Source organism: Gossypium hirsutum, chromosome D02 (assembly GCF_007990345.1).
Source record: "Gossypium hirsutum isolate 1008001.06 chromosome D02, Gossypium_hirsutum_v2.1, whole genome shotgun sequence".
Lineage (NCBI taxonomy): Eukaryota > Viridiplantae > Streptophyta > Magnoliopsida > Malvales > Malvaceae > Gossypium > Gossypium hirsutum.
This window is the reverse complement of record NC_053438.1, coordinates 9,640,628-9,668,009: the sequence shown is the minus strand read 5'-3', so window position 1 is coordinate 9,668,009 and position 27,382 is coordinate 9,640,628. Positions and strand designations below refer to the sequence as shown.

The 27,382-nt window shown below is 31.5% G+C and overlaps 1 protein-coding gene and 1 long non-coding RNA gene across 2 annotated transcripts; both read right to left on the bottom strand.

Moving 5' to 3' along the window:
- Positions 1–829: 829 nt before the first annotated feature.
- Positions 830–2,032, bottom strand: LOC121214511 (ATPase 10, plasma membrane-type). The gene is made up of 6 exons (XM_041088281.1): positions 2,006–2,032; positions 1,787–1,921; positions 1,671–1,739; positions 1,422–1,541; positions 1,204–1,323; positions 830–1,105 (listed from the first exon to the last, which is right to left on the bottom strand). Exons 1-6 carry the CDS (start codon positions 2,030–2,032, stop codon positions 845–847), a joined length of 732 nt encoding a protein of 243 aa, XP_040944215.1. The 3' UTR covers positions 830–844.
- Positions 2,033–2,079: 47 nt separating this feature from the next.
- On the bottom strand, positions 2,080–2,606 carry LOC121214598 (uncharacterized). Its single transcript, XR_005910168.1, has 3 exons — positions 2,518–2,606; positions 2,226–2,324; positions 2,080–2,143 (listed from the first exon to the last, which is right to left on the bottom strand). It is a non-coding gene; the product is annotated as an uncharacterized lncRNA (long non-coding RNA).
- Between the last annotated feature and the right edge of the window lie 24,776 nt (positions 2,607–27,382).

Sequence of the window (27,382 nt, the reverse complement as noted above, 5' to 3'; positions counted from 1 at the left end):
AAATTTAAAATAATTATAACTAATAAAATTTAATAAGTGAGTAAGAATTGAACTCTAAAAATAAAAAAAAAAACATAACCATATAGAATTGAACTCTAAAAAAAAAACATAACCATATTGAATTATCATCAACAACTCGATTGAATTTACAACAATTCTGAATTAAATGGAAGTACTGCCTCAATATCTCACTTCAACTAAAAATATAAAGTAAGAATTCAATAAAAGAAATTCAAGCCGATACAATATCTCTTTCACCCTGCTCTCAACTCCAATTGGCCTTCCATGAAACCAATTCTTCACTTCAAACAAAATAGCTCATCAATCTAGCAGGAAAACGAATACTGTCCAAAGTTGCCATTGAAAATAACCTCCAACTTCATGTGTCCATTCCACAAGTTAAGGGAAAAAGCAATCTCTGCCAATTCTGGATTTATATGATGCATTGATAAATCAGGAAAAACAATCTTTCTGACTCCTAATCACACCAAAAGGAGAAGGGGAGAGTAGCTACTTGAAATGGTACATTTTAAAGTTGCAGTAACAAGGAAATAAGATTTGTCACTTTAACTTACAAGGAAATTAACAAGTATGACAGATAATATTCCCAAGTAAACACATATAAAAGTGAACATGCTAGTGTGGCATAGGCAAACACGAAAAACCAGAGAGGAAGTCAATGATTATATACTTACAGTAGATAAAGATTGATTCAATCAATTCAGGAGAGAAAAAGAGTGCAGTGGCTTATGTATTAAGAGTTTTTCAAGCAACCAGATGAACCTGAAATTAGCATTTCTTTCAGGATACAGAGTGAAAAAATGAAGAGATGGTTAAGAAAATGTCAACCACATAGATTTGCATAAGCAAGCCGCAGTGTGCAATCCTCCCAATGGAGGCCTGAGCTCCCCTTTGAAATTTCTTCCCTTGGGTTCTGATTGCAATTTAAAATGACAACAAAATCATCATCAATCACTATCCTAAATATCCTGGGACACAAAAATAAACCTTTGCAATTACCATCAGAGTCAATGTATGTAATTGCGGTACGTTTGTCGACTGGGTTGAATGGAAGAAAGTGAACCTCTTTGATGTTTGCACGAGCCTGAATATGCAAGGTTTCTTTCATTATTTGACATGAACATCTAAAAGAATCAAATGAAAAAGAGAACCTTGAAATTGAACATTTTTTTGTTGTATTACCTCCTTCGGGTCTGCAAGCATGTTAATGATGGCTGCATCAATAGCATCCTGATTTTCCAGTCTGGAGGCTCTTGCTGCTAGCAGAACAACCAAGTCTTTGTCCATATTTTTGCTAAAAACCTTAAGAAAAAGGTGAACATGGCTATTTAACCTTTATCTGAAAATTGAGTCATTGCAAGAACTAGGAGTTTCAAATTTTTGAAGTCCAGCTATTGTACCTCAACAAGGTTCCGATCAACGGTTAGACGATTCAAGGTCAGAGTTCCAGTTTTGTCACTGCATAGAACATCCATTCCAGCCATTTCTTCAATTGCAGTCATCCTTTTAGTAATGGCACCCTAAAAAAACAAACCAAACAATAGATTTGTAAACAACGTAGAATAAGTATTTCAGTTTGTCATTGTGCTGTTTTGGATGTTTTAGCTTATTTTTACTGGAAAATGATGTGCATTGAATAAGAGTTGTACCTGTTGAGACAGTCGATGAGAACCGATTGCAAGAGTAACAGATAATACAGGAATTTTTACATGATATATCTTCAGTTATTTAATTGACTTTTATCACTATCAAGTAGAGCACTTGCCTGATCAATTTTAAGTGGATCGCCTTCAAGAAGGCGAGCATCTGCAGGGATGATATCTCTAAGTTTTATGCTAATTATATCTCCTGGTACTAAAATAGCAGCATCTGTCTCTTGCCACTGACCATCTCTGAGAACCTGCATAAAAGAAAAATGATTATGAAAATTTAGACATTATTGTATTTGCAAAGGCATTAAAGAAACTTGAAGAGAGTTGCAGACCTTTGTTTTAGGAGCCAGACGAGCCATGAGTGCGGCTGCAGCATTTCTAGCATTGTTTTCCTCAATGAAACTGACTATTGAATTGATAATCAGAAGGCATATAATCCCTACAAAGTCCTGCCAATCAGGACCCTCACCCTGAAACAAAACAAACCGCAGAAAGCTATCAGGGTGACCATTCAAGCTTTGAAAAGTATATGGGGAAAGATATATAACTTACTCCACCATTGGCAAGGACAATGGCCATCACTGCTGCAGCTTCCATAACCCATGATAATGGGTTCCACATAAAACTTAGAAACTTCAAAAACTTGTTTTCCTGGAGTATGATAAAAAAGCTAGCATTGTCACAGTGCTTCAAACCAAACCAGATAAACTACAGCTAGCTTAGCTAATAGGCTGCAAGGTCTTACTCTATTGCAATTTTATAACTAGAACTACAGATAAATAATGATGATTTAACTAAAAATTTGAAACTCTCTATATATATATCCGAAATTACGGGTGCTTACGGGCTTCTCCTCGAGCTTATTCTGACCAAAAATATGGACTCGAACTTCAGCATCTTCAGATGTAAGTCCTGCACGGGATGTTCTCAGTAAAATAAATGATCGTAAAACTGAATTTAAATCACCAAAAACGTTAAATAAAATAATCGACATTTCTTTTACCTTCTGAATTTCCATTGAGCAGCAGAAGGAACTTCAACAGGAGGCAAACCTTCATGCTTCCAATCGAAAAAAGCATCTAATGCATTGAAACGAATATCGTTGCCGCTTGCGACGTCTTTAAGAGAATCAAACAACTTTCACCGAATATCATTTCTGGTAAAGTGGCGAAGTTTGGAGTCTTTGTTCCCATTGTTGGAGAGCCAATAAGTTGAGAATCAAGCGGTTACCACCATGAAACATCAACAGGGTCGAGCGGATGAAGAAGAAGAAGCAGTCTGCTAATGAGTGATGAAGAAGAAGCAGATGTGGCGGCAGAAAGGAAGGAAAAAGTTATGGAATCAGAAAAATCAGAAGAAGCAATTAGGAGGGTAAAACAGGGTAGAAAAATGGGGAGAACTTAATACGCAGCAAAACAGAGCTTTTCATCCGGAATAGAAATCGGTGGATTTTGGGGATTAGGTCTGTAATGGATTAGACCTGTAATAACAATACACTGAACCAAACAATGGATTAAAGGAGTATTAAGTGGGGCCCACTGATTAGGGGTGTATTGGCTATGCCAATACACCCAACCAAACATGCTCTAAATTGTTATTCGATTGCGATTATTCTATGCATTGTTATTCAATATGTTTTATCTACTATTTGCACTGATTTTCTTATGATTGAACTCAAACTGAGCTTTATAAGCTCACTCCCTATTATTTCTATATTTACAAATAACCCACCAGGTTAGGACACAGACTCGACATCCGGAGGGTCTCAGCTCGAAATGTTTTTATTTATTTAAAGTACTTTAGGTTTATTATCTGTATTTTTTTGTTATTCAAGAGACTTTATTGCTTTATGATTAAACTGTGGCATGAGACTTAGGTTTTGGTTTTATATAGCATGCATGATATTTAATTTGATTTTAAAATGATGAAATATGGATTTTAATTATTTATGCATGAAATATAGTCTTTATTAAAACTAAGTTAAATATCACTTTTTCATTGTTAGACTATAAACAAATTTTAGGTAATTAATAAATTAGAAATTAACTAAGTTTTCAAAAGTAGTCACGGTTGCAAGGAAAATGTTTACTTAATTAAGTTTTTGTTAACTCGTGAGTTTTTCTGAAAATAGGCTAAGTTTTCTTCTAAGATAAACAAGTGTTTTAAAATGACTGTTTTATAAACTTCGATAGCTTATTGAACCATTTTGGTGGCCGATGTAATTTTTTGAATTCGGATCTAACATCTAGGCCGGGTTTGGGGGTTACAGTTAAGCCTTAATATAAATATTGAATACTTTATTCCCATTTTAAGATTGTTGAATTTATATTAACAAATGTAAAATTTTAACATATGCATAACTAAAATTAGAATTAATAAAAAAAATAGAATCTTTAGAAATGATGGGGTACTTGCTTCGCAAAATAGAAACTATGGTTGCATAGTGCTTGGAACTATGGCTACAGTTTCAACCACGAAACTAAAAGTGCATGAAAGATGAAGATGAAGATGAACATTGAGATTTTTTATGTAGTTCGACCTTAGTCTACGTATGTGGGGTCTTGCCCATAGCAATGATCTACTATCTTTCTCACAGTACAACCAATGATTTAAGTCCTAAAACTGGTCTAACACTCACCAATTTAGCAACCTCACCATTGTACAAAGACTAGATTACTCTCCCACTAAGTTTCCCCATCGAAAGCTTAGGTTTGCAACTCAAGAAACTCTATTGATTGTTTACAAAAATAATGCACACGTAACACATTTCTCACTTGAACATATTTTTGCTCTATCAAACTCTCAATCTCTCGATTACTTTTAACCTAGAAAAAACCAAAGTTTATATACTACTTAAGTTTTTCTTACATCAGAGTTATAATAAAATCACTTTTCTATAAAGTAATGTTAAAAATCAACATAGGATAATAATTCCATAAGAGTCCTGATGTAATCCAATGTCTTCAATTGTAGAAAGTGACTTTACTTGTTCCTCAAGTAACTAGACTTGATCTGAAAGAACCAATCTTCAAGTATTCAATTTCAACTCAATTGATCTTCATGTTTTGGGCTTTAACTCTTCCAACTATTATCAAAATAGATAACTCAATACTTTTATTCTAAAATTGCCAACTCTGAAAATATGCAAGTAAGGCAATAAAATAGTGTTTGAAGTTATGGTCACTGTTTCAACCATAGAAATTTTCCTTGCCTTCAAATGTGTCAACAGAATCAATCAATCAATGCAAAAACAAATTTACAATTATAATAAATATATTTGAAGTTATGGTCACTGTTTCAACCATAGAAATTTTCCTTTGCCTTCAAATGTGTCAACAGAATCAATCAATCAATGCAAAAACAAATTTACAATTATAATAAATATATTTGAATAAATATGACTAGAATCAAACTATTACAATACAAAAACGAACAAATTGATAACCAAAACTTATCCGAACTTAAACAAGAATAAATCTAGCTAGGCTAACATGTGGTGGGACTTAAACCAAAAGAAAATTTGGACTGAGAATCCACAAATGGTATTTATTCATAGTGGGACTCGAACTTGAGCATTCAAAGATATAGGGCCTCAACCTTTGCCAACATTACCAAGTGCTTGTTAGCAACGGGCAACATGACGTATTATAGAGGAACAATGGCAGGGATTTTTTTGAAGGCACATCTACAGATGTAGATACCTTCATTGAAGGAGCAAGATTTCTCGAAGTGTGAGAGTCTTTTGCCCCACCAGTAGAAATAGTCTTTCGTTTTTAGGGGAGAGATTGGGAAGAAGAAGTACATTTTCTCTTTTTCATGAATTCTTTGATAAGATATCCAATATCTATCTCATTGTTAGATAAAGTCTCTTCAAATGAAGTCTTTAGAAAAAAAAACCCAAAGAAACATTAACTTCAACACAAATCCAAAATAAACACATAACAAAAACTTCAAAATCCACAAGAATCCTTTAAACCTAATGCTTCCATGATATCTTGTTCAAGAATAAGATTAGGAATCGTGACATTAACTCATTGCTTTGTTCTAACAAAGGGGATTATATCCTTCTCATCTTCAGAAGATGAGAGACCTACTATTGAAATAGTGAGACTTGTCTAAATAACATTAAAAGCCTCACCTTCCACAATATCTCTACTTTCGCGGATAGGTTCACTGCAACATCCGCAAATCATCATCTAAATTTTCATCATCATTGGCCTTAACAAGCCCCCTTACCACAACTAATGATGAGCCTTAGACAGTTACGGTGAGTGGTATTTTTTCATACTCCGTGTCGAAACCACTTTTTTGAAAAAACAAAAAAAAGTTTAGTTGTCGACTTAAAAATAAAAATTGGGAGTCGCCACCGATCCTTTATTGAGGTGTGATCGGATCACCTTGAAAATAACTTTAGGTCTGCGAATTTTGAGAAAACAGGTTCGGGAGTCAGTTACGCACGAGGAAGGGTTAGTACTCTCGTGACGCTCAAAATTGGTACCGAATTGATTGTTTAATGTCTTAATGTCGAAATTTTGAAAAGATTTTAAAATACGATCCTTTAAAAAAAATTCGAATAAAATGAATTGGATGATAAGACTCACTTATTTCTAGGAGATAAATTGCCACACTCAGTAAGTTAGAGTGCGACAGTTCAATCTTCGAAATTAGGTTCGTTCTTTTTTAAATTTTAAAAATTCATGCGTTTTGAAAAGGATATCTGACTATTTGGGTCAAACGAGAAAATCAAGACCTAGTAAGTTAGGGCTCGATTTCACAAAATTCCTAAATATCGAATATTGCCTTTATTTTCATTTATTAGAAAGGTCCTCATCTCGAGAAAACAACATGTCATATCCAATGTGTTAGGACACAACGTGTCGAATTTCTGAGAATGAGCTTTTTATTTGTGTTTTAATTAAAAGGGATATTCTCGATTATTTAGATTCGACGAGAAAAATTAGAACCCAATACGTTAGGGCTCAATTCTTTCGAAGACTCCAAATACTGAACTTTGCGTTATTTCGAAAGTTTTTGAATAAATTGGTTTTGATACTTAAACCATATTAAACACGACTTTTTGAACGAATAAAGCGCGATGGAATTTCAATGTACAATGCGAAGCGATAATTTACAAACGACATGTATCAATGAATAAATAAGCCATAGACAAATACTAACAAACAAAGCAACGATAATCTTAATCATTCAACATTCAAAAATTAAATGAATTGCTAATCAATTTTAACGATACACTAAAAAAGAAGAAATTATAATCGATAAATTATGCCTATAAAAGTTTTAAAATAGACAGTACACATATTTGTATGAAGTGTATTCAGAATAGAGTAAAATAACACTCCACAATAATATTTCGATGAATTTTGAAGCAAATACTATATAAGAAAAAAAGTATAAATTAATGTACATATAACAATATATAAAAATCGAAAATAGCAAAATATACAAAGTAGATTTTCCCAAAGAAATAAATTATATATGCATGTAAAGGAAAACGTTGGTTTAAAAACATATACATATATATTTAAAAACAACTTTAAGGTAAATAACTATAATTACAGGAAATAAATTGTGTGTGTGTGTGAGGTAAAAATAATTTTAATGAAATTGTATATGTATAATATATATATAGTTTAAAATTAAATAATATATACATTACGTACATATAGAAACGTAATCAAATATACTAATGAAAACAATAATAAATATTAATAAAAATAATAATAGTAAATTAATTAATAGCATAAAATATCAATCAAGACTAAATTGGAATGACAATAGAAATTCTGGGGAGAAATCCAAAAATAAATAAGAGGAAAGGTCCAAATTACAAAGCGCGAGTAACATCGGGGACTGAAATGGGAATATTCCCAACCCTCCTCAAAACGCAGCGTTGCATATGGACCTAGATGAACTTCGCAACAAATTATGCTACCGAAAATTAAAGAAACCTAAAGATCGAATTGAAATATAGTGCAAAATAAGAAGGACTCGGCGCGCAATTACCCCTCTCCCTACCAAACACGCGGATCTAGCCACAGTTGGACCGGGTCATCGGGTATAGCTCTATACGGCACCGTTTGAACATAGATCCATATGGAATCAGACCCAAATATGCGGTATAAATTAAAATATTGAGGAAAATCAAATTGAAACAATACAAAACAAAGGAGGACTTGTCGCGCAAATAGTCTATTGAGACAAAACGCTCGGATCCTGCCCTTGGGTTGGGTCACCGCGTGGGTCAGGCCTATTCGCTGCCGTTTTGAAGCCATGGAAGAAGACTTTAAACGGCACCGTTTAAATAATCTGCATAAACTCTAAAAAAACCTAAATGATATTAATCAATCATTTGACATAAAACCTAAAGAAAAACCTAATCACTCCCCTTTCTCTCTTGCGCCATTTCGGGCCTCTATCCTCCATCCGACTCCGATTGCGACGGAGCAGAAAGAAGATCGGCCACCAGGTATGTTCCTCACTCTTCTCTCTCCCTTTTCTATATTTCTCTTCTTCGTATAAAAAAGAACAAAAGAAAACAGTAAGAAATGCAGAAAAAAAATGGTGAATCACCTTTTCGAATCTGCTTTTGTTTTCTCCGAATATTTTTTTCTTTTGTATTCAATCTGTGTATGTAACCCCAAATTCAGTGTTACAATTGGCTTTTTATAGCCAAAAATAAAAGAAATAACAATAAAAAAGAAAAATACAGAAAAATCCCGAAAAGTTTCTCTTTTCTGCTGTGTTTTCTGTTATTCTTTGCTGCTGTGTGTTTGTTTTAGTTTGCTGCAGGTACGGCCGTACGGAGTCCAGCTGGAGGCTCGTGGTGGCGCTACGTGCGTGAGGAGGCAGACACTCGTGGGAGAAGCGAACATCACGTGTGGAGGCTTGGTTGTGGCGCTGGAGGCTTGCGGCGGTTTAGTTTCTAGAACCCTTTAGGGTTTCTGAAAATGTAAAAAAATGGGTTGTTTGGGCTTGTAACGCGATTGGGCTAAGGATTGTATTTGGGTCTGGTGAATTTTTGTAATTTGGACTGTTTATTGGACTGTTTAATTTTGTTTTTTCATTTGGTTTATTTTACTAACGGGCCGGGCAAATTGGGCCTATTACACTCCGCATACTTATAAATGATCATTTTACCTAATTCATCTTTTTCCCCTACAAGTAATATATTCTCACCTTGAGATCGAACCTCTGCCAGAAGGCTTCACTTGGAAATTGTAAAAAGGAAGCATCTTACTAAGACTAGTACACTAAAGGCAATGTTCCCATATGTTATTTAGTGTTAGTTGCTTCTTGAGTACCACATTACTACTTGCAAAATAGCAATCAAATTGTTATATGTAATCACCTCGCCAAATCAATAACTTTAGCTAAAGGAGAACAAGAAGGAGCTTGCCTACATAGAACACCTCATCAAATACTACATGTTCACAATAACTTAGTCGTGTATTCTTCACCAAGACTTAGCTTTTTGCATGCTCACGGTTTAGCCATCACCAAGTCATGTAAAAACTCATTTGGAATTCTTTAGTAGAATGACAAGACCTTCATTACATCTAAGTACAAATGTATGAGATTTATTGTAAGTCTACCACTAAGCAAGGCTCTACTAAGACTACACTTTATCTAAAAGAAACTTTTGCAAAACTTACTATAAAACCTTCCTCTCCTCTCCAAACACATCAAAACCAGTACAAGCAACTGTCAGCACCACTAAATAAACCACCATAAGCCACTGCCACTCAATCTTTTATTAACATAAACTAATCACGTTGAGATCCTCAAGTTGAATGTTATAAATATAAATTTTAAACCCCAATACTTATAAATAGTGGAGACAATAAACTTCGTCCTATCAGGTGTTGGTCACTTAATTACTTTAAAAAGAAAACTGACCGAAAACAAATATTTTCAAAGGTACACACAACTCTTTAATATCTGCACATCTTTAATATCAAAGGTGAATCCTAGGTAGATGCATTCTTATTCTCTCTTGAAATTATAACAAATTACAATTATTGTCTATTTGTAAGTTCAATGCAAGGAAAAAAATTTCTTCTCGTAGTTTTTATATTCTTTAATAAAGATTATTCTTTTAAGATTTATTGTTAAAGTTTCAAGGCATAATAATATTTTTGGCCTACCAATTTTATAAAAAAAGAAGTTATTTTAGCATTTCATTTTATTTTTCGTTTTTGTTAGCTTTTGAACTTGTATTATTTGTCAAATCACCTAAAATGAATAGAAAAATTAATATTTGTTAACTTTTCCGGCGTGACATACATGTAAATTGTCACATGTATGCCACGTTAGCAATTAATTAATTTTTTTGAAAATTAAAAAAATATTTTTACAATTTTATAATAATTTTTAATTTTTCAAAATAAATTATTTAATTTTTTAAATTTTTTTAAAATTTTAAAAATTAATTAATTACTAACGTGGCATCACGTGTATACCACATCAGCAAAATTAATAAACGCTAAAATTTTCATTCATTTTAAGATGATTTCTTAAATAACACAAATTCATAAATTAAAAAATGATAAATTAAATAAAAAGTTAAAATTGTTATAAAATAAAGAGAGTTGTGAAGAATAAAGAACAAAGAAAATATGAAAGCAATAGAGAATGTACTTTATTGATCAAATGGATGATTACAATGCTTTATCAGAGTCTCTATTTATAGGCATAAGAAGTATAAAAGAAGTAAAGATCTAATTCTAATAACTATTAGAATTTAAAGCACATCAAAACTTCATCTTGATCATGATGGACATCCACTTAATAAGATATTCATAACCCTCCCCCTTGGATGTCCATTGGTAGATAATGTGCCTCGTTAAAATCTTATTAGGAAAAACCCTGTGGGATAAAAAAACCTAATGAAGAAAAAAAATACATAATCTTCTATTACAAGCTGCCTTGTTAAAAACCTTTATCAGGAAAACCCAATGGGATAAAACCTTGGTTAAAGGAAAAGAGTACAACTTGTTTTTAGACTCCCCCTGATGGCAACATTACATTACATCTTTGAGTCAACACATTCCAATCTTGTGTAGTAGTCTTTCAAATGTTGAAGTTGGCAATGACTTAGTAAAAAGATCTACTAAATTATCACTAGAACGAATTTGTTGAACATTTATATCACCTTTTTCTCTCAAGATCATGGGTGGATAATAATTTTCGTGAAATATGTTTCGTTCTATCACCTTTGATGTAACCACCCTTCAATTGAGCTATACATGCTGCATTATCTTTATATAAGATAGTTGATATCTTTTCCTGTAAAGGCAAATTACATATCTCCTGGATATGTTGGGTCAATAACCTTAGCCAAACACACTCTCGAGTTGCCTCATACATTGCAATTATTTCTGCATGATTGAAGAAGTGGCAAGTAATGTTTGCTTTGTTGACGCCATGATATGGTAATACCCCCACATGTAAATAAATATCCTGTTTGAGATCAACCTCTATGTGGATCTAATAAGTATCCAGCATCAACATAGCTAACTAATAGGGATTTTGAATCATTTGAATAAATAACCCCATATCAATGGTCCCTCTAAAATATCTAAATACATGTTTAATTTCATTCTAATGTCTACATGTTGGAGAAGAACTAAATCTTGCTAACAAGTTTACAATGAAAGCTATAACAGGTCTTGTGTTGTTTGCAAGATACATCAATGCCCCTATGGCACTTAGATACGACACTTCAGGACCAAGAAACTCTTCATCATTCTCGCAATGACGAAATTGATCTTTATTCACATCTAACGATCATACAACCATTGAAGTACTTAATGAGTGTGTTTTATCCATGTAAAATTTGTTTAATATCTTTTCCATATAAGTTGATTAATGAACATGAATTCCATCTTTTGAATGCTCGATTTGTAATCCAAGATAAAACTTTGCTTTCCCAAGATCTTTCATCTCAAATTCTTTCTTTAAACAATTTATTGTATTTTGAAACTCTTCAGGAGTTCCAATAATATTTAGATCATCAACATAAACAACAATTATCGCTGATCCAAACATTTTTATAAAGACACATGGACAAATTGGGTCGTTTTTGTAACCTTCTTTTAACAAGTATTCATTAAGAAGATTGCACCACATACGTCTAGATTGTTTTATTCTATATAAACTTTTCTTTAATCTGATCAAGCAATTTACTCAAGAAACTTTATATCTTTTTAGGATTTTAAATCCTTCAGGGATTTTCATATAAATTTCACTATCAAGTGTACCAATAAATAGGATGTAACAACATCCATTAGATGCATGTCAAGTTTTTCACGTACTGCCAGACTAATAAGATATCTAAATGCGATTGCATCCACCACAGGAGAATATGTCTCTTCATAATCAATGTCGGGCCTTTGTGAAAATCCTTGTGCTACAAAGCAAGCTTTATATCTTACAACTTCATCAATTTCATTTCGTTTTCACACAAATACCCATTTATATCCTACTGGCTTTTACACCTTTAGGTCTTTGGACTACAGGTCGAAAAACTTCACGTTTAGAAAGTGAACTCAATTCTGCTTGAATTGCATCTTTCCATTTTGGCCAATCTTTTCAATTTTTACATTCCTTAGTATATTAGGCTCAAGATCCTCATTTTCTTTTATTATTTTAATAGCAATATTATAAGCAAAATTGTTGTCGACAACTACTTTTTTTCTATTTTTTTACTCGTATTGACATAACTTATCGAGACCTCTTTATTTTCATCATTTCCATTTTCACTTTTAGGTACCTGAATCTCTTCTTGAGTTTTATAATTAGTTATGTCATGGGTCTCTTCAGGAATCCCCGCTTCCACTACATGACCATCTTGAATGTTTGCTCATTTACTTTTATGAGGATTTTTATCTTTGGAACCAACCGGTCTTCCACGCTTCATGCATGGATTACTTTCTTTTGCATTAATAGTTTGCCCAATTAGGACATCAATTCGTACTAGAGCATTTTCAGTTGGTATGTGAGATTTAATGAATCTAGCAGTTGATTTGTAAAATGAATTATCTGTTGAACTTATAGTTCACATTGCTTTGTATGAGGATCTTAGACATTGATAATTCATTTCAAGTACTTTATTAATCCGGCTTTTTATTCTCTCCCCCTAATGTTGGGAAAACTGACAACTCTTGTCATAACTAAATATCGAATTAATGGCTCAAAAATATTATAAGGAGACTCATATAAATATAGATTCCCAATCTCTTATAATGACCCATCTTTGTGATTTGTGGTGGAGTAGTTGGAACATATACCGCATATCCAAAAAATTGTAAGATGGGAAATATTTGGCTCTTGACCAAAAATCAATTGTAATGATGAGTATTTATAATTTATTAGCTTGATACGTACAACATGTAAATAAATACAATCTCATAATGAAATAGAAAGTTTTGTTCTCATAAGTAATGATTTAGCTATTAGTTGGAGGCATTTGATAAACAATTCAACTAAGTCATTTTGTGTGTGAACATAAGCTACAGGATGTTCAACTTTTATCCTAATTGACATGCAATAATCATTGAAAACTTGGGATGTAAACTCACCAACATTAACAAGATGAATTGTTTTAGTTGCATAATTTGAAATTAATCATTTAAGCAAGCAATATCGCAAACGACATGTTGCGAGTTGATAACGCATGTGATTATTTTGTAGATGCATTTACCAAAATAATAAAAAATCAAAACCATCCACATGGTGGATGAATGGACCCATATTCATTTCAGAAATGCAAGGCATTAAATCTCAACTTTAGCTAGTGAGTTTCTAAGAACCAATTTTTATTGAGAACAAGAAACAAATGAGAATTCTTTAAATTAAAGAATCTTCTGGTTCTTCAATAGATGTCCATATGAATTCTCAATTAATTTTCACATCATATACAATCCAGGATGGTCTAACTGGTCACGCCTAGTAGTAAACACATTTGTATTAGTAAACTTCTAGTTTACTTTAACATGTATTTCAATTGTACTAAATTGTAACAAATTGATAATTTTATTATCATTCCTTTTAATTTGTATCCACATATAAGTATTATTGTGACATTTACTACTGGAAATGTCTAAATCAATCTAAAGTCTATAATCTCACCAAGTTAATAAATATAATTTCCAAATAATTATATGCAGTATCTGTTTTAGGGAATATGCCAAAATCTTCAAATGCCTAGAAATCTATTAATAGTAAACTTTGAGAGTGGATCTTATTTGCTAGATGTACAACAAGTACATAACCAATGACTTTTCATACATAAGCTTTCTCTCTTGCAAGTTATCATCAATAATATTTTACCATGTAATTTTAATTGAGAACTTATTTTGAATATTGTAGAGTTATACTCACAGTTTTTTTTTAAAAAAAAAACTTGCAACTTTAGGTGCATCCAACCATAATAAGCTTTAGATAGAATTATCATATTCTATTGCTCATAAGTATATCTTTCACAGTCAAATATTTTGCTTCCAACCTCTTAACGGGGATGATGACAAAAGAAGATCACATAGATAGTCACAATCAATTCAATTTAATAACAAGACTAATCAATAACTCAATCCTCCCTTTTTTTTTAATCCTTTCAGAATAGATATTTATCTTCATTTACAATCTCAATATGACATCCATTACAAATATCTTTTAAAACCAATGGATTAACCATCAAAAGATATTAATATATTAGCTCTTCTAGAGCTTTCAACTAATTTTGTACTATCAAATATTGGAATAATATTTGTTTGTTTCAGTACCAAATAAGATAATATTTTCTATTTATAATGATATAATTCATTACTACATTCTCATATCCTTCCTCAAATAATATTAATAGAAACAAAATATTTGGGCAAACACCACATAAATGGCCAATAATATTTCATATCATATTGATAACATAAGTTATCTTTATTCTTTGAAGAGTTATCTTAAAAACTCACATTTTTCTCTTATATATTAGTATGTTCCCACTTTTAGTAGTCCATTATTATATATGTTATTTTCTTTATATTTGCATTCACTTTAGGGAATGCAATAAATCTGGTAGGACAGATTTCTAAACGCTTCTATTGATTTTTTATTTCATAATTACCATAGTAAACATTCGTGGATTTTAAATCAAAATCTATCCATTCATATTGTCATGATTATTCTCCAATTATAATAAACATGATATAATAAATAAAATATAGTAAAATATACCTGAAGATCTTTAACATCAACGTCATCACCTTGACATAATCCATTCTTAAGAACAAAAAGTAAAATAAGTTAATCAAAACAATGGTAACGTATAATGAAAGAAGAATGAAAAATAATAATCAAATATAAAACATTAAATAAAAGAAACTTCTTGTAAAAACTTTGCATCTTGCCATCAAAGATATTGAAAATCATGAAGGATAAATTTGATCGTCGATAAAAGTAACTATCACTTTGAGCAAGATCGTGCTGCTAACGTGTTATAAACTAAATAGAGATGTGGAGAATAAAGAACAAATAAAATATGAAAGCAATAGAGAATGTACTTTATTGATCAAATGGATGATTACAATGCTTCATCAGAGTCTCTATTTATAGGCATAAGAAGTATAAAAGAAGTAGAGATCTAATTTTAATAACTATTAGAATTTAAAGTAAATCAAAACTTTATCTTAATCATTATGAACATCCACTTAATAAGATATTCATATCAAAAATAATTTTTTTATAAAAAATTCTCTGAAAATGTAACGTTATTTACCGTCCTTGTTTTATGTTCGGTGATATCCAAAAACATCACTACTGTAAAAGGTAGACCTATTTTCGATGAATATCTTGCACCAACTCCAAATGATTCCTATGCGAAGATTATACCTATGAATTATAGTATTTAAAAAGTAAAATTTAAGTATATCAAAGAAAAAAAAATTATTTCTCAATGTATCTATCGAAACGAACCTAATAATTAATTTTTTGAATTTTGTAAGTCTATTGAAGGAGTAAATACTAATTACGAGTTTTAAAGTTGCTCTACACTCATAATAAGAATCGAGCCCTCAATCACTAGTTAAAATAAGAAAAACTCTTATCATCTCACCTAACTCTCGTAATTTATTGCATCCAAACTTTTAATTCATCACCTTTGAAACATATTTAAAAGAAACTAATAAGTTTGAAGAGTTGAAATCCAAAAGTTCCTTTCTAGAATAAAGTATAAACAAGTGATTTCCATACTTCTTTATTTCTTAGTCAAACTGAAATTGATTAATCTCTATTAAATTAATTTTTTTTACATATATTTAGTATATGGGTTAGAAATAAATTAATTTAATTAGTAATATTTAGTCAGTTTTATGATTTATTTTTAGTAAAGAGAAGGAAAATTTTTTATTTATTTTTAAGATGTCTTGTTTTTTCTGAGAATCATCACTCATTAGTCTAATTTCAACTTTAAATTTGTACTAATTATTCTTTATTTTATGTCTAACTATTGTAATACATATGTATTAAATAAGTTTTATTCTCATGGTATTACACTAACAACCAAACGCAATAGTATTAAATTATTGAGGGTAAACTCTATAAAGTGGTCTAGTTATTAATGTGTTTCTGTTTTAGTTACTCAAGTTTATTTTTATTTTAGTTACCAACATTATCGAAATTTAATATTTTGATCATTCTTTCGTTAAATCACTAATAAAATGTTGGTGTGGCCATTTTTATTAGCATAATAACAAATTTAACCTTCCAATGTTTACAGATTCTATCAATTTGGTCCTATTTTAAAAAAATCAATAAATTCAGCCCTCAATTTTAAACATTCTATCAATTTAGTCTTGATTCATAAAAAATTAAAAAAAACTTTAAAAATAAAAATAAATTTAAAAGTTTATTTTTGGATAAAACACATAAGATTTTATAAAAATACATACAAAATTATAAATAAATTACAAATAAATGAATATAAAATTTTCTCCTATTTACTTATTAAAGTAATAATTTTATAAATAAAACAATTTAAAGGGAAAAAATCATGAAGAAGACTTAAGCAAATTTTAAAAAAAAATTCAATATTAATGACCACTGTGTATAGGTTGGATAAAAAACTACAGCTTGAGATTGAAAATTGTAAGAATCGATGTCTTTAGGTTGTTCCTAGAACAAGTTTAGTGCGTTTGATGTTGTGCTTGAGGGCGACCATGATTGGGGGTATACAGGTGAAGATGTGATCACGAAGACCTAATAGGTGGAAAGCCATGCCGATAGCTCCACGATTGATTCCTAGTTCGATAGCACGGCAACGAAGGATATGGAAATCTAAGAATTTGGAGTAAGGTTATTGGTGTTGATGATTGTTAGCAAAGGTCGTGCCTAACGCTCGACAAATTTAACTAGGAATAAAAAATAAGGCTAGACGTATAATAAATAAACTATTATTTATAGAATAAAACTAAAAAAGAGAGCTAAAAGTATGAATTCGGTTAAGTTTTGTAGTTTTTTTTAAATAAAAAGTATTTTGTTGATAAAATTATTATTTTAATAAATAAACGTGATGTTAGAAAAAGAAAAAATGCATATTAATTTATTTATAATTTTTATGTATTTTATTAAAAAAGTTTTTTTTAATTTTTGGACAAAATAAGTAAAATTAAAATTGAGGATTAAATTTATTTGTAAATTATATTTATAATATTTATAATGAGAATACAATCTAGTAATTAGTGAACCAAGATTGTAGAAAATAAATGATTTAAAAGTCATATTTACACACATAGCATTCACATTTTATGCCCATATGATTGATGTGCTTTTATCCTTATCCAATGATTTCAACCATACCATATAAAATAATTAATTTATTTGTTACATCAAACCAGGCATAATTAGAAGATGATGACCAAAGTCTCTCAACTTAGTTTATCGAGTACGACACTTGTCGACTATCATATCATGTTGAAAAGATGAATCATAAAACAAAAATTTCATAAGAGTGGAATGGGACCATTTTGTAATTTCCATTATTTGAGATACTAAACCCATTTCAATTTAGGGGTGAAGTTTAATTAGTAGGGGTCTCTCTTCAATTTTTCTGAAAAATCCATCCTTTATTATCACTATTACAATTTTCTTTGTTAACCATTTTTGTTTAAATGAATGTTTATATTTGTTATACACCTAAATTATCTCTTAACCTTTTTTGACTTTATATATTCTTTTGCAGAAAAATCAATTTCATTAAATCATGAATTAATAGAATCTGAAATGAGATTTTGATAGAGAAAACATGAATATTCTTCCATCCAGATTACATCTTTTGAACATTAATTACTGTGTTAGGCTAATTGATTTGATGTTTTTCTAGGCTCTTGATTCAGTGGCAATAATTTAGATATTTATATTAGTTTAACATTTTTAAAAGTTGAAAGTTACAAGATTGAAAGCCAAGTGTCAATGCACGACATCTTGCTACCATAAGTCTCATATTCTTATACGAGTTTAAGTAATAATTTAGATATTTATAATAGTTTAACATTTTTATTAAGCTAAATTAGTTAAATATGTCAAAAAAATATTTTTAAAAATACGTTTGAAAAATTAGGGAAATATGACTATTTTGGAGAGAGTGTACGAAAACACGTCAATTGGCAAGAAAACGTGCCTAGCTAGACGCGTTTTCCTCTTAGTTGGCAGGAAATGCGTCCAGCTGGACACGCTTTTTTTCTCTCTCCTTAGTCAATTTTTTCTTTAAGGTTTTTTAAGGTTTGGATAGTTTTAAAGTTTAGATTTAAGGTTTAAGGATTTTTATGGGTTAGGGTTTTTTACTGTTTTGAGATTTGAGGTAGACACTATGAAAGCTTAAAGGTAGATTTGAGTTTTCAGGGATGCGATAACGCTCGAAGACACGCACATTTCATATGCAACGTCAAGATGTGACCATTACCTTATAAGCTTATCTTATGAAAGTCAAGTTTCAAGGTGACGGTGCTTTATGCAGTCACAGGTTAAAGTGTATGTAAAGGTCCCAGTCAATGGTCATTATGTGGTCACGGGTTGGAGTATAACTCAAAGGCCAGTTGACGGTCGTTATGCAGTCATGAGTTCAAGCTTTTTGGATACCCGAACGTGGTGACTTATAAACACCATACATAAAATTGAGGCCATAATCATAGGTAAAAATGAATGGGCTTTCCTGTGTAATCAACGTAATTTTTTCTACATCTTCATCGAAGGGAGTATCTTTAACCTTCCTTCTTATCTAAAGCCTGAGACATTGTTGGATGCAAGAGGACTCTCAGGGGGAGAGCGAATGTTTCTACTATCACAGACGATCCCTCTTTAAGAGTTCTCTTGCCTCGAACTCAAACTCGAGTTTCAGATAAGATGAAGGTTAAGTACATCGCCTTTGGTGGAGATGGGGAAAAATAATAAGTTGATTATACCAGAAAGCCCCTCATTTTCCCTATGATTATGCCCTCAAACTTATGTATGATATTTATAAGACATCATCTTCAGGTATCCAAGAAGCTTGAACTTGTGACTACATAACAACCATAAACTAGCCCCTAAGTTATACTCCAACCCGTGATTGCATAACGGTCATCGACCGGGACCTCTATTTTGACTTTAACATGTGACCATATAAACCAACGTCACCTCAGAGCCTGACTTCCATAGGATGGATTTCTTAGGTAATGGTCCCATCCTGGCACAACATATGAAATGTATGTGTCTTGGAGTACTATCGCGTCACTGATGACTTAAAAATACCTTAAAACGAGCACACTCTCTACTTCAAACAGAAATAAATATTTTTGAGAAAAAATTAAAACACTAAAATGAGAAGAAAACCAAGAGAGAAATTTTTAGGGATGGTGGTCGGGAGAGATGATATAGTAGGGGAAGAGCCCCCCTTTTAGAGATTGAAAGGAAAAAAAACGAGGGAGGGAGGGATATGTTAAAAACGCATCTTCTGAGATGTGTTTTCATCGAATAATAATGTATGCTTTAGTTTTTATTTAAAGCTTACACGAGATTCTTGGGTACAAGCCATCTGTCCAAGCATTGGACAAATGGAGGAAAGAAAGCACGCCCAGTTGGAAGCATTTTTTGCTGACATGTCGGGGACAACACACCAGGTTGGAAGCATTTTTGTTGACATGTTAGGGAAAATGTGCCCAGTTGGACGCGTTTTCTTCATAATTATTAGAAAACGCGTTCATCTGGGCGCGCTTTTCCTAATATGTTAGTAGAAAACGTTCCTGCTAGACGCATTTTCTCTCCTCCATTTGTCCAAAGCCTACGCAGATGGCCTGCACCCGAGAATCTCGGGTAAGTTTTTAAACACAACTGAAGCATACATTATTATTCAATGAAAACGTGTATCAAAAGGCGTGTTTTTAATGTATTCGTCCCTACCTCGTTTTTTCCTATTAAACTACCCAACATTCCCACCAAAGTATTCAATACTAAGACACAACAAATTGTGTTTGTTAAAGAGTTGCATTTCAAGTTTCACCTTTTATTTATTTAAACAACCATCTGAAGTTTGTTTTGTTCTTCTCGATTTTGGATAAATTGCACCAATTTTTCTAAATATTTAATTCATTTTAAATTGAGAATATGGTTATTGTAGGAGAGGAGATGAGTCGACAAGTCAAAGTCGTAATTTATTACGACGATCAAATTTGCAATACAGACGTCAAAGTCGTATTTGCAGGAGCCCAATCAACGAACTTGGCTTTCAATCGTAGCATACAATTGTGTGAGCTACGGATAAAAATTAGGAGGAAAGTGGGGGGGTTCAAGCCAAAGAAGAATTTCAAGCTTGAAATGTAGATACTTGGCCTCACTAAACCCTTTTAAGTATAAGATCTTTAACATGAAAAGCGAGATGAAACTCAAGGTGGTGTTGGATTCGTATTGCTTAAGTGGAAATGAAATACTTGAGTTATATGTCAAGTTTATCAAGGTCGATGGAGTTGGTCCTTCTTCGACCAATTTCCAGGTCATGAGAAAATTTAATAAGAAGTGGAAAGTCCTATGACACGATTGTACGATGGGTTCATTGCTTTGTTACAAAGCTCCTGTTACAATGTCTTAGAATCATCAATAGGAAGACATTCTTCGATTTTAGGTACTGATTTCAACTTTGGTGGCCATTCCGCCCATCTGTTAGGATATCTCGATAACCCAAACTTTGACACCCAGGTATGGCATTCAGTCAGTACGTTCAATTTCAACTTCGGTGGTCCAATGTCTTGGGCCAGAAACACTTATAATGCTATGCCATCAACCTACACTGGTTGGCAATTCGATGGAGATCTTAACCATAACGTATGGTATAGAAGAACTGATGATTTACTCATTATGTTCAGAGTCGGTGAAGGGGCATTCAACTCTACACATGCTTCTGAGTTGTTGAAGAAGATGAGAACGAAGATGCAATTAAGGAAGAAGATGCAGGTGCGAATGAAGGGGCAGCGGATGTTGTTGGCGAATCTGAATTTAACCCCGATCTGATTTGGCAGTTCGAGCTAGATGGTTCAGAAATAGCAATTTTTCTATACGAGAACATGTTTCAAATGAGCCAAAATCTTGTACTTTTTACGACGACGGTTTAGACAATGCTCCCGAAACTGAGGATGGGTTAGAGTTTCTGGATCTCCTACATAAAACACCTGGCCATGCAAGTTCTTTATTAAATGTCGAGGAACTACAAGTTGGTGTGGAGTATTCCTCAAAAGATTTTTTTTCTTGCTGCAATGAAGTGGTTTGGTATTAAGAATGGCATGAACTACTATGTCAACAAATCATGTTAGGAGAAATTTGAGACCAAGTGCGCAATTCGTGATGGTAGGTGCCAATGGAAAATCATGACATCTTTTCAAAAGAAGAAAGGGTTGTGAATAAATATATATATATCGCTCCTCATACTTGTGTTGTCGTAGGTGCGTCATGCGATAACCCAATATTTTTATCTAGCTTGTCAATGGTTTCCCTATCCGATTTTAACTCTTCCTATTGTAGGTGTAACACAAGATCATTTGAAGCTAGACTCTGACATGATAGCTGACATAATATTACCTTTGGTTAAGCGAGTCCTAGGATTCCCATGTCAGTTTTGATTACCAATATCCGTAATTAGTACGATTAAATGCCATCATACTACAAGACATAGGTCGCAAAATAGAAGACTATGGAGAAGATGCATGACAGGTGGGATAAGTCCTATAATGATTTGTAACAATGATGTCAGATACTGGATCGGTATGTACTAGGTTTCGTAACCGATCTGGAAATGTAGCCAGTGTACTTTTGCAATCGTTGGTCCTTAAAAAAAGAGTTTTCTTTCGATTCTTTTGGACATTCAACCAATGTAGAGAAACTTTTCGATACTACAAGTCATTGGTATAAATTGATGACACCTGGTTGTATGGGAGGTATGAACATCAATTATTGATGGTCGTTGCCTAGGATGACAATTAGAGAATTCTATTGATGGCATTTGCAATAACACTGGGAGAAGAGGCAGATTATTGAGATTTCTTCCCGAGTTAATTGCACCGTCATGTTGTTCCGCATCCCAATATATACGTCATCTCCGATAGTGGACCTGACCACAATTGAATGACATGGTAGCCTTTGGGATTACACACACCATAGGTATTGTATGAGATATGTCGGTGCTAACTACATGGCAAAATACCATTCAGATAGTTAGCGGCAACAAGTCATTGACATGGATTTGTTGTTGTCACTATTTCCACAATCATACTATAACATATATAGTATTTGCATTCATGTGTATACTATTTACTTTGAATTTTCGATAGGGTACGAGCTTGTCCAACATCGTTTCCATTAAATGTTGGATAACTTGCGTGCCATCAACAACGCCGGTGCGGCGTACCTCGTTAACATGCCTTTCGATTAGTGGACACAATCGTATGACGAGGATCTACGATATTTTAGTTGAAACAAAATTAAAAAGAATGGAACAGAAGAGACTGACTTGAACACAAGTTCACAAGGGAGGAAAGAAAGCTTTTAACCATTAGGTTAAGCTTATTTCTTATTTAGTTTTAACTCCCAACCGTATATATTTTAATGTAATTTTTATCCTAGGTTGTTGAAAATTAAAAAAGAAAAGAAATGAGAGAAGGGTAGCTTGAACCTAGGACTTCTAAAATAAAGAAGTAACATTTAACCATCAAGCCTAATTTATTTCTTAATTAATCATTTCAATTAACCTCCTATATTTTGAGGAATGACAGGCATAATGTCAAATTTAGCCCTTAGTGTTTACATTTATTGTCAATTTGACCCTTTTTTTTAGCTAAATTTGGCCCTCAACCTTTTGAAAAAAAAGAGTCAAAATGATGTTTTTTTAATGAGAATACTAACTAAAATGTTAAATTTTTAAACACAACCACCTGCATGGCAATCCACGTGTACTCCATGCTATTTTTTAAACTTTTTATGAACTTTTTATATTTTTAAAATTTTTATTTTGATGTATTTTATTTTTTATTCTTTAATTATTTATTGACATGACATATAAAACAAATGGTGTTATGCTAACATGATGTGCACATGGACTACTATACAAGTTGCCATGCCAACAAAATTAAAAATTAACGTTTTAGTCAATATTTTTATTTAAAAAAAGTGATTTGACTCTTTTTTAAAAGGTTAACGGTCAAATTTAACTAAAAAAAAAGTATAATGGCCAAATTGACACAAAACGTAAATGTTGATGACTAAATTTATCATTATGCCATAAGAAAAATAATTAATGGCATTGATCTTGATTATCGAGAAGATAATAAGACATTAATTGTTAGGCATTCATTGATACGATAACTAATTTATCATTGAATATTGAAATTATCTTTGTATTGTTGATTAATCCCACAAATTAAAGCTGAGATCTTACTTTCGGTCATGCTTTCAATATGTTGATTTTTTAAAATTTTATTTTTATGATTTCTATTCCTTAGTTTAAATTTTAGTTTTTAATATTAAAATATTTTTCTCTTATTTTCATTTAAAAAATAAAATTATTATCTATTCCTATAAATTCAACCCTACTCATTATTATATATAAAATTTTATTTTTAAATAAAAATTATTTGTATTGGTTTCGGCACCCACCAATCACAGAAGCCTTTCATATTTATTTCTCCCCGGCAGCTTAACAAATATGCTGTTCTTCCCTGCCAACACAACTCTTCCGAGAGGTTTTATCTTCATGCAGATATAACGACCCCAACCACCGTCATCAGTGCTTAAGTCAAGGCTTTGTTATCTTCCCAATTGTGCTGCCCAATTTCACAGCTAATTATTAACTTAGAATATTAACCAACGCCAAAGAGATATTAAAAGAAAAAAAAAACCATAATTACAAGGCCAAAGAAGCTTGGGGCGAGTTTATAAAGGAAGCCGCTTGGATGTTTAGTATCTAGATTCGAGATTTATCACGAATATTTATATGTATGGGTTTTTAAAATATCAGTTTGATATTATTGTTATGGTTGAGAAGTATTTTAAAAAATTCAATTTGAAAAAAGTGTTTTTAGAAAATGCAATGAAAAAGTATAGTTTGTTAATTTAAAGTGTTTGGCCTTATTGAAAAAAATTGTGATGAGAAGTAAAATATTCATTTTAGATATGATATTAGAAATTTAAAATAAAATAAATTAGATAATATTTAAATAATTTAATATAATTATACATAAAATATATGTTTTAAATAGTTTTTAATAATTAGTAAATTATTTTAAATTTTTAAATATAATAATAAATGATATTTAAATAATTTAATATAATGATACATAAAATATAAATTAATACAAAATTTTAAATGCATTTTAAATAGTTAATATTTATACTTCAAAATGCAAATGCCAAAAACCAAAAGCACCTAAATTCTAATTTTTAGGTTTGGGTGAAAAGACATTATTTCACCGCACTTTCAACCCCAAAAGCTAAGTGTTTGACATTGCTTTTGGGGTGAAAAAGTGTTTTTCCACTCCGAATGCACCCTAAGTTTCATCATATGTTGTTGTTATGGGTGAGTTTTAATTCAATTAATCAATTCTAGTTTGGATTGTTTAAGCTCTTAACCTATTTGAGTTGTAATTATTTGTGATTGTTTGGACATGTAGTTGTGTTTGTATTTTGATTGTACGTATATACTTTCAAAAATTAATGGATTACACCTTAGATTTAATAAAAAAATTATAAATTAAATGTAAATAAATTTTAAACTAATAATTAAATGATGTTTAATAAAAAGAAGTTTGTTCATTTGACTTACTTTTGGTGTGAAGACAAAGCCCCCAAAGAAGTCTTTGGTTTTGATATCCCAAAGCACATCATTGACTTAGTCTAGTTGAAAACAAAGATGAAAGAATCATCTTCAATGGGGCAAATGAGGGTCATTACATGCATTCAAATTTGTTTTATTTTTTGTCTCTTGTTCTTTTGGGTATAGTTTGGGGTTTGGGACCACAAAGTTCAATCCTTCAAGCAAAATAAGGCCATTGAATTTCTACTATTTAGAATTGGAAAATCCAACACTCCAAGACATTGTATTTTTTTTTTACTTAAATCAGAATGAACTTTTGAATGGAAGACCGACCATTGAGTCCTTTTACCAACTTTGGCTATAATTGAATCACTGAAATTTGTATGATAGATGCTATGTGAATTCCACTTTTCACACCTTTGAATTTCTTTTAATGTTTTCCTTTTTTACCAATTAAACTATCATTACATAGCTAATCCAATATATTAATTCAAATGGTGCGTATGTTCTTGAAAATTAAAAAATTAGGTATGTAACATCTTTCTCAAATGATTTTGAGAGATGAGTACTGGAAGTGAAAGATGGGTTGAAAATAATTATTTATTATGCTTCATCTAATTAACGATGGCTTTAATTTAAACCAAGGTAAGAATTAATGAAACATGATACACATGAAATTAAATTATGTTTGCAGATCACATGACTAAATGTGCTAATACAGGCAGTTCTCTGATACGTTTATTTAGAGTCCTATCGGCCACGGTCATGAGCTTATTGGGAAGAAATTATGATTTATCTATTGTAATCGCTTAATGTTATTTTTTTTCCTATCCAAATAAAAATAAAAAAAAAAAGATTTTAATCAAGCATTTATCATGAAAAGTCTAATGGAGAGAAAGAAAAATAATAATTGCATTCTAATTTTATCATTAGTAAACTGTGTTGATAATCAACTTTAATGACAAAACCTACTCTACATATTCTTGAAAATGAAATTATTAAGAAAAGAAAAAGAAACATTGAAACTACAATACAGCGGACTACTAGCATTGCCACTACTTACCAAAACCAAAATCAACTTTGTATATGAACATGCCTTCAATTGGTAGTATTTAGCAAAGAAACCTACGTAAATTGGTTTAAAAAACAACATATAAACTATCAAAAAATAGAGAAAATGGAGATTAAAAAATAATTTTTGATACAGTACAATTAAAGAATTAGTATTCACCTACTCACCTATCCACATCACACGCACACACTTGCTAAAATTAGAGAATTAGTGAACTGGCTTAATATACATTAATTGGAGCAAAAATTGAACTATAATGATGAAATTTTTTTATAGTTATTACTATTTTTACACAATAAGGCTAAGTAAATTTATTTAAAAAATAAATAAAAGCTATCATTTCGTTCATTGAAAATATTGAAATGATATCATTATCACATTTAGTATACGAAATATGGATGTTTATAATTGAACACGGTTCTCTTTGTATTTTTATTAATGTTCTAAATTATAAATCGTACCCAAAAAAAAATATAGTTATGATTAATGATTACATCTATTAAGCAAGTATTTGAAATATGATGGGATTTATTCAAAAATAATAATCAAATTTGTTGTGTGGTAAGAAAAATAAATAAATAATGAATCAAACTTCTTCTTTCTTTCTTTTTTTAATTTCCATACTGGTTGAGGTTACGCCTAAGAAAAACAACAAACATAGAAACGAGACAAACACCATTAAAAAGTACCAATAGACACTCGATGGCAGCAAGCTTCCAGTTGGAGCAAAAACCAAAGGAAGTAGTAGGGCACCAAAACACCCTCCCACCACCGATCTAAACCAAGCTTTTCAAAATGAAAACCCAACCACAAACCCCAAGATTCAGATCTGTGCGTTGGAACAAGCTTGAGACGAACCACCCCACGGTTCAAAGGCTCATGGCTAACAAAAACAAGAAACACCAAGTTCAAAAAATTCAAAGCAGCCTACAAGAAAGGAATCGTGCCACGAGAACACCACCAAAAATTTGTTCTATGGAGTCAGAAATGGTAATAATTTTTTTAGGGTGAGAGTGTAATTTTAACATTATATTAATTTATGATTTTATAAACATTAAAGGGACAAAATAGATCATTTTTCAGTTTTGGGGGCAAAGGCCACTAAATCCCCTGCCCTGGCACCACCCTCCACCAACAACACCCTGAACACCAAAAGGAGCAAGATTCACAAAGAAAAAGAGGAGGATGGAGAAACAGTCATTTCAAGCTTTAGAGGATTCCACTCTAACACGAGAGAAATCAAAAACAACTCTATCATGAGAGAGGAGACTGGCAATGAGAAACAACCACTGACAC